We start from the raw sequence: 8,539 nt of genomic DNA, 5'->3' as shown, positions 1-8,539 counted from the left end.
GACAAATACGAATAATCAGACAGGACGTAGCTATGGTTTATTAATAAAATTATGTAGTAGTGCCCTTTCCTTAGAATTCTAGATTTGCAAAGGAACAAAAATGGTCTGGTGTAATATAAATGGCAAAAAAATATTTTTAGCAATAAAATGGAAAATGCTTTTAAAATAAAATCTGCAATACTTCTTTTTTTCTTTTAAATTTCCCACAAAATTTTTTGGGGATAGATTGCCCAAAATGCAGATGGTTCTTTAAACTGAAATACTAACATATATCTGCATATATGACCATACACTGCAATATATCACAAATAGATGGACAAGAACAGCTTAGAAAGAAAAATCTTTCTAACACATGCTTTGTGTTTCCTTGGTGCAATTTCTTGTCAGGTGCATAAAATTTTGGGATCAATTAACGAGCAGATTTAAGCATGTACTTAATTCAAAGACCACAAGTTGTTTTACTGGAACAAGCGGGACTCCTTAAGAGACTTTAAGATAAGCCTGTCCTGATGCCCTCAAATCAGCAGGCCTATAATGTTCTGCTTCTGGCAGTATGGAGTCCGTTTCAGAAAATGAAAGATGCCACGTAATAACTGACCTCATTCTCACCCTTCCCTACTGAAAACCAGAAATCTTCCCAAAGTATACAAGAAAGCTGTAGGCAAGCCTCTCCCATCATGCAGATGTGATGGTCCTTTTAAAGTCAACAGGCAGGATTAACATTTGATCTCTAATATACAGATTACATACAATAAAACTTGCACTGGTTTTAAAATAGGAACGTACTTCCTGGCTCAGGAACTGTGAATCTGCTTTGTAATGCACAAAATGTATTAATTTTCATTTTTTTCTTCTTAATTAAAACCCAAATATAGTATTCAGTATAAATTTAAAGTACTTTACATAGGAAACTGATTTATATAATACTTGGAACTTTACAAAATAGTCCTAAAGTAGTCAGTAAAAAGATCAGGTTTAAAATATTTACATTTTATACATAATTTCCTCCTACTTACAATTATTAAATAATCTTTTGTGGTTTCCTTAATTTTAGGGAAAAGCTTTTAATAACTACAAACTAATTTTTAATTACTTTCAAATGGCTTTTTACTTAAACAGAATTTTAGCAAAATAACGTTTCCAATGTGAAACATTACCCACGTTTTCAGTAGCAGTTACATATATCTCCGTGCTTTATAGCTGTTTTATAATGCAATCCTGTTTTCTATAATAAACAGTGGAGGTCTAAATAAGAAAATGGTACAGTATGGATGGAAACATTATATTTCCAACTCTTAAATCCCTTTATGTCATTTGCCTTCTAGAATATTCAGTTCCTTGATAATTTCTATTATTCTTCCAGTACTTTCAAGGAATCACAGATTCAATATTTATTTAGATTTTTGTGTCATCATCTTTTGAAAAGTTACTTCCTGAAGGTACTTCACAGAGACTATCACCATCCGTGCTGAAATCATCATCATCATCGTCATCATCATCATCATCAGAATCAGCCAACAGTTTACTTGGCGACTTCTTCAGTCTACTAAAACAAAAATACACATCTTTGCTATTAAAACTGCACATCTACATGCAGAACACTTATGCAAAGCTTAAAACATTGACAGGTAGGATTTACATTTTTAAAAGAAACTTGTGCTCTGATAGCGGTAGTTTATCTTAGACCACATCTTACAGGAAAGAAACGTGCAAGAGAATGAAGATCAATCAATCATATTTTCAAGCACTTCTAACAAAAGTCACAGAGAGGGAAAACTGTAAACCGAGATACTCCAAGATGGCTGAGGAAAACCAACACAGGATGGCTGTACCTCTCAGTCGTTAACAGGAAATTTTTATTACTACAAATGGTAAGACTTGTCAAGTCCCACCACCTTTTTCTCGTTTTTTTTTTATTCCCTGCCTCAATGACTTCATTCAGCAGGCACATCTTGGAAGGAAGGTTTGGACACCTAGAAAACCCTGGAAAGATTTGGAGAACATTTGTAGAGAAAGGAAAGCAAAGAGTTTCACAGGTCTGTCTCAAACTCTGTCTGCTTATGACAAACTTGACGTTTGTTTGAGGAAGCCCTCAGTTTATGGACTAAAGGAGCAAGAGATTAATCTTGTGAGTGGTGGTGTGATACATAAGTGCAAGGTCTGACAAGTCATCCTACCTTAATTCCTTCTTTGCAGTGTTAAGCTGTCCTTGCAATTGTTCATTCATGTCTAGTTGCTCTTCCAGTTCTCTCTGGAGTTTCTTTTTAGCACTTTCCAGTCTGTCTATTTCTTCTTCAGCTTCTTCCACTTGACGTTTCATTGCTTTCAAACGCAAACTCAACTGAAATATTTACATGTCAGCTGATTAGAGGACTATTTTAATAAAGGAATTTTATTCTTCCAGCATCTATGAGAGGGAGAATAAAGACACAACTTTGCCAGTGTAGTGACACTGTAATCCTGTGCTTCAGGAATATTTGAAAATCAGCATTAGACTTTCAGAAAAGTGACAGGATACAATTTTTCAAAAAGAAAAAACAGCAACAAGCAAATGCAGCTTTGGTAGAGTAAGACAGTTATTATGTGATAGCAAGTCAATAAGGGAAGACTGGAGCTATTAGTGTGTCTAAGTTAAGCAACTTTACCAGACAGATACTACAAAATACAATTTAAAAACCCAGAGGATTTCAAAAGACTGTTCCCTTAACAGATGTCTGCAGTTTGAAACATACTGTTCATTCTCTAGGCAGAATATTAACCATTTGACTCACTGAAACAAACCATGTTTTAAGCAAGGAATCAACAAAGACCACAGGAATGGTAGAGCATATTACTACTAGAATATTAATGTATGCTTAACACTTATAACCTACATTTAACAATAAATAGCTTGTTTCTTTAATCAAAATTTTATGGTGGCAAAACCAAGTGTATTATTTGGTGTATGTATTCATAGGATCACATGTTGGTGTATATATTGATAGGATCATGTACTGTCTGTTATTGGCTTTATTTCTTAAAATAATTACAGCATTGCTTCTCTAAGTGCTTCCTTTTCATAATTTTAGAAATTAATAACAATTTAGTACTAGACAAAAGAACATGATGACAATGGTAACTACAAATCTCACTAAATGGGAGATCGTAAACACAGTAATCAGCATCTACCTATATTCTTTTCATATCTTTTATATATGATGATTTATGCTAGTAGGATTAATATCAAATATGTGCATATTTGCATATTAGTCTTTCCCTCTACCTGGTCCTTCTGATCAGTCAATGAGAGATGTTCATCATCTACTTGCAACATTAACTCCTTCACTTTTCTCTCAAGTCTGCGGTTACTTAATTGGAAATTAGCTCTATCCCTAGAAAAAACAAAGCAAACAAAAGAAAAGGAACTGAAATACTTCCAATCCTGCTGACATAATTTCTTAGCAATCTTCTAAGAATTAAATAAATACTAATGGCCCCTGCTTCGATTTACTGATTCCATGCAACATATTAAGAAATTTCTTCAAAATCATGAATGACTATGGGCAGTTTCTTCTGTCTCCAGTACAATATTTATAAGAAAAAATACATTCCTCCAAGATTAAACAATGAAGTGAACATGAAAATGGAAGTGTTAAACTCTAGTTAATATTTCCGTCACAAGGTTTTGGTAACAGAGGGCCTGCAGAGGTGGCTTCTGTCAGAAGCTGGTAAAAGCTTTCCCTATGTCCGACAGAGCCAATGCCAGCCGGCTTCGAGATGGACCCGCTCCTGGCCAAGGCCTAGCCAACCAGCAACAGTGGTAGCGCCTCTGGGATAACATACTTAAGAAGGGAAAAAAAGCCAGCAACAGCAATTTTCAGCCAGAAAGAGGAGTGAGAATATGTGAAACAGTTCTGCAGACACCAAGGTCAGTGAAGGAGGAAGGGGAGGAGGTGCTTCAGGTGCTGGAGGAAAGATTCCCCTGCTCATGGTGAAGACCATGGTGAGGCAGGCTGTCCTACCACAGCCCATGGAGGTCAACGGTGGAACAGACATCTGCCTGCAGCCAGTGGAGGACCCCACACCAGAGCAGGTGGATGTGTCTGAGGGAGGCTGTGACCCCGTGGGAAGTCTGCACTGGAGCAGGCTCCCTGCAGGACCTGTGGAGAGAACACCCCACGCTGGAACAGGTTTACTGGCGGAACTTGTGACCCCATGGGGGACCCATGCTGGAGCAGTTCATGAAGAACTGCAGCCTGTGAGAAGGACTCATGTTCAAGAAGTTTGTGGAGGACTGTCTCCCATGGGAAGGATCCCACGCTGGTGTAGGGGAAGAGTGTGAGGAGTCCTCCCCATGAGGAGGAAGGAGCGGCAGAAACGATGTGTGACGAGCTGACCACAACCCCCATTCCCTGTCCCCCTGCACCACTTGGAGGTGGAGGAGGTAGAAAAGTCAGGAGTGAAGAAGGGAAGGGTGGGGGGAAGACATTTTAAGATTTGGTTTTAGTTCTCATTACCCTATTCTGATTTTGGTTGGCAATAAATTAAATCAATTTCCCCAAGTCAAGTCTGTTTTGCCCATGACAGTAATTGGCAAATGATCCTTTCCCTGTCCTTATCTTGACCCACAAGATTTTTGTTATATTTTCTCTCCCCGTCCATCTGAGAAGGGGAGTGACACAGTGGCTTTGGTCGGGCACCTGGCATCCAGCCAGGGTCAACCCACCACAATTTCTAAGCCTGTTACTGATATTAGATACTGATAAAACAATGAGGTATGGAACCATGTTAGCACTGTGCCCAGTTTTAAATCAATAAGGCAACTTCTAGTATGCTTTCAGTCAAACAGAAAATTTGCAATACTTGTATGAAACGGTAACCATTTTCATTTGTTGCTTGTAAGAAAAAAAAAATAATTGTATTAGAGACTTAATATTAGCAAGATGCCATATTAATGAATTTAAACATGCATATTTTGATCTTAACATAAGTAGCTTCACCTCTCTTCATTTTCAAGTCGTTCTTCTAGCTCTGTGATCCTTGCTTCCATTTGAGCAACAAGTCCCTCTTTACTGGATCGGTAAGAACCCTCCAGGTGAAGGATTCGGCTCTTCAAGTCTTTGTTCTATAGTTGGAACATACTTGATTACTACATACATGCTCATGTTAACAAATATCACCTTAACACAAAAGAAATAATTCTTCACAATTAACTTCTTCAGGCAAACATGAAGTGATCAGTGTATTTTTTAATTTAGTGAATATGGAAACAGAGAGTCAGTGAGATTTTACTGTTTACTACAATCTTCTACCACTGTACTTTATTAAAAGGACTTTAATGTTAAGCTTGAGTTAACATTTTAGGCTTAAATGGACCCTTTAACTGCAGATGGTTGCAAGCCCCTTCCAGCATTGTTTTTTATTATGCCAAAATTTTTCAAATAGCATTCGATATGTCTTATTCGCCTCACAATTCTTTTGTCAAATTCTGTATTATTCCCCTGTAACTCACTGGTGTACAGCTAAAACAAGTAGACAAAAAAATTACTTGCATCCAATACCACTTTATCAAAGCTGTTACTGTGGGTTTTTCCCCACCCCCTTTCTTAACTATCCAATGCTACTCCTACTACATAAATAGTTTGAAAAACTTTGTAAGCTGCATTTTGTAAAAGCAGACTTTTTGTCAGATTTACACTTTAATTTTTATGAGGCTAGGTAATTCAGGTTTTCAAGGGGGACCTAATGATAAAGTTGCCAGAAAAAAAGACAAGAGTTACATGAGGGACGGAAAATAAAGCTCTTTGTTACAGAACTTCAGACTATGATCTCAGATCTCAAACACTATAAAAGCTATGATAGAAAAGTCAGGACTAAAGTATAAGGAAGTACATGGGATATACCAGTAGGTGGCATTCTTTTTTCTCAAACAATTAAGATGGGCATAATTTCACATAATTTAAGGCACCAAATTAGGTGTCTGGTATAAACATGTTCTCTAAATTCCCATTACAATCTGTTTTATGTCCTTGAGACTGTCAATAATACTATGACTTGCTAAGATAGGCATCCTCTGGTTCTCAGCTGGGGCTATGATAGTAATCTCGCTTTCAAAGACCACTGAGCTGCAGAATAAAATCTTGCAAAAAGCTAGAGATTATCTTTATTTTTCCTTTCCATGACAGATATTGAAACATATGTGTCATATTCCTTCCTAGGCAACAGAAAGTAGCAGTTCTCTATCAAATCTGTATCTTTTCTTTCAGAGTCAAGTCATTTTTTTACTCATTTGCTCCTGCAGAAGAAAATACTCAACTAAAATCACAATTGCTTCAAATTATGATCTACCTTCAATAGCGTTCCTGCAGTACTGTTAAGACTTTGAAGAACAGCTCCTCCAAAAGTGGTCAAAGAATTTACAGCTAAACTGGGTAACAGTGTCTTTGATATTCTATAGTCTTTTCTGTATACGTGCTTTTTAAGTTTCTATATTGATATCTCAGTTTTATTCTAAAATAAGTGTACCATATCAACTGCCACGTTCCTTATTTGTACTGTCTTTGATCCTCAAATGTATATAAAGAATTATGTGGTAGAGAGATGCCTGCACTCACTACAACAAAAATGTCTTATTATATAAACAGATATATGCATAGTATGAGTGTTTAGTATATGAAATATGTAAGTTGTGAGAAACCTCAAGCTAAAACAGGGGGTATAGATAGAAAAAAAATACTAAGAAAAGGCTTAATTCAAGATTATAATATTTTGAGTATCAGTATTAAGATGCTCATGTTTTTTAATCTATTCTTACCAACACATACTTTGAGCAGCACACTATGGTGGGAAGTGCCAGCTACCAAATACTGCATTCCTTAAATGCTTATTTGAATTTCCTAATGAAGGCAGATACCCAGTCTGTCATGTTGCTAGTGTGATGATATGCCAGTCATAATTACCTGTCTTTCCAATGACATTTTGTCACACTCCAAATCTTGCTTTATAGCTCTTTCCTGAAGTAGCTCTGTCCTCATTTGTTCAATCTATTATAGAAAGAAAAGACAGACATTTTAATAAAAGATTTAATTTACATTTATCTATATGATACTGTGTGTATGTATATATACACATATATACATAAAGTACATATACCTATGCAATGAGAAAAAAATTTCCTCTTTCTTAGAACTCCACACATATGCATTATTTCAGATAAATCTTGAACAAAATTTTCCGTTTCAGGATGCCCATGTTATTTCCAGTGCTTATTCTAGGCATTTTCCAGCCACATTGGGTATTGTTCATGTTCAGTATATACATTCTGTAGCAGGGGACTGAACTTTAAAGCATTCCATGAAAGACATATCATACGGAAGGAACTGAGCTCCAGAACATCACATCAGTCTTCAGACACCTCCTATAGTTGTTTTCTTCATACTGAAGAGTCTGAAGCTCTGAAATGGCACCTTACCTTGAAGCTGCTGACTAGTCTTACTTCAAAGTTTCACTTTATTAAACACCAACTGGTAACTGCAGAGAAGTGCCTAGAACTCAGCGAGACACTCTGCAGATAGTTATAGTTTTCTATGTCCGTGAGCATAGTAAAAACTCTTTTTCAACAGACTGATGCATACCGGATATAAACATTGTTCCCCTCCTCCAGTCAGTTTATGTCTGTTATACAAGGAAAGCATCAACTTCTGGATTTAGGGAGGGGCTGGTTTTTGTTTGTTTTGTTAAAACACAACTTTTGCTATAGTTTCTGTAAATATTTTGTTCAGTAACCAAAAGGAAAGGATATTCTCCACATGTAAGATGTTAAAAAACTACCTCATCAATACAGAATCAAGATAAGAATACAGAATTAGTTAGTTTTATCCCACTATTGGACTTAACTGGAAAAAGAAAATTAATTCTGAGGATCAAAGAGAAACTCTCAACTGCCTAACAGCTTCTACTGAAACTTCGAGGCTAAAGGAAAAAGTCTGTAGTGCCCAAATACTTTTCCTTTGCTGAGACCTGCCCTCAAGTCTTTACAAATGCCTTTGCAGGCACAGCTAATGTTACCACAGCGTTTGTGCTATTCCCTGCACAGTGTTTACTATGATGACTATCACCTGGGGAACAGTGAACATCTATGCCAATTACTGTACCTGCAAAAACACTGACAAAGGTTTCAACGGCCACAGCATTCTTCCCTGCTTTATGACAACTGTATATGAACATGCATAAACACACTACCACAGTTAAGCAGCTCTAAGTTACAGATTTATCTCACTAACGGTCTTTCAAAAGCCATTGGGAATTCTTGCATAAAAAAATCCAAAAGCAATGCTAAGAATGTGAAGGTTAAACACGTTACAGCACATCAAATTTTACCTTAGGTCTTTTTTTTTTTTTCCCCCCACATTATAATATTAAAAGATATATTATTAGTTAATCATATGTTTAAAAGAAGTCATTTACACTGTTTCTGTAGCTTTGAAATGAATATATGAATACAAACAATGGTAGCAATGCATGCAGTTGCATATGTTATGTCACAGTATGCTTGCAGAAC

The 8,539-nt window shown here is 36.4% G+C and overlaps 1 protein-coding gene across 1 annotated transcript in view; it reads right to left on the bottom strand.

Annotated features, from left to right (window-relative positions):
• Window positions 1–898: 898 nt before the first annotated feature.
• CGNL1 (cingulin-like 1) overlaps window positions 899–8,539 on the bottom strand; it is a 45,823-nt gene continuing 38,182 nt past the window's right edge. The window contains exons 14-18 of the mRNA XM_010283949.1: window positions 6,939–7,022; window positions 4,980–5,104; window positions 3,263–3,371; window positions 2,178–2,341; window positions 899–1,543 (exon numbers count right to left, since the gene is read on the bottom strand). Coding sequence (XP_010282251.1) covers window positions 1,396–1,543; window positions 2,178–2,341; window positions 3,263–3,371; window positions 4,980–5,104; window positions 6,939–7,022 — 630 coding nt within the window. The 3' untranslated portion in view covers window positions 899–1,395. The remainder of the gene's footprint in view (window positions 1,544–2,177; window positions 2,342–3,262; window positions 3,372–4,979; window positions 5,105–6,938; window positions 7,023–8,539) is intronic.

The sequence above is a fragment of the Phaethon lepturus genome, unplaced genomic scaffold (assembly GCF_000687285.1).
Source record: "Phaethon lepturus isolate BGI_N335 unplaced genomic scaffold, ASM68728v1 scaffold3053, whole genome shotgun sequence".
In the NCBI taxonomy this organism is placed as follows: domain Eukaryota; kingdom Metazoa; phylum Chordata; class Aves; order Phaethontiformes; family Phaethontidae; genus Phaethon; species Phaethon lepturus.
The sequence above is the reverse complement of the archived record's forward strand: the minus strand, read 5'-3'. Positions and strand labels throughout refer to the sequence as shown.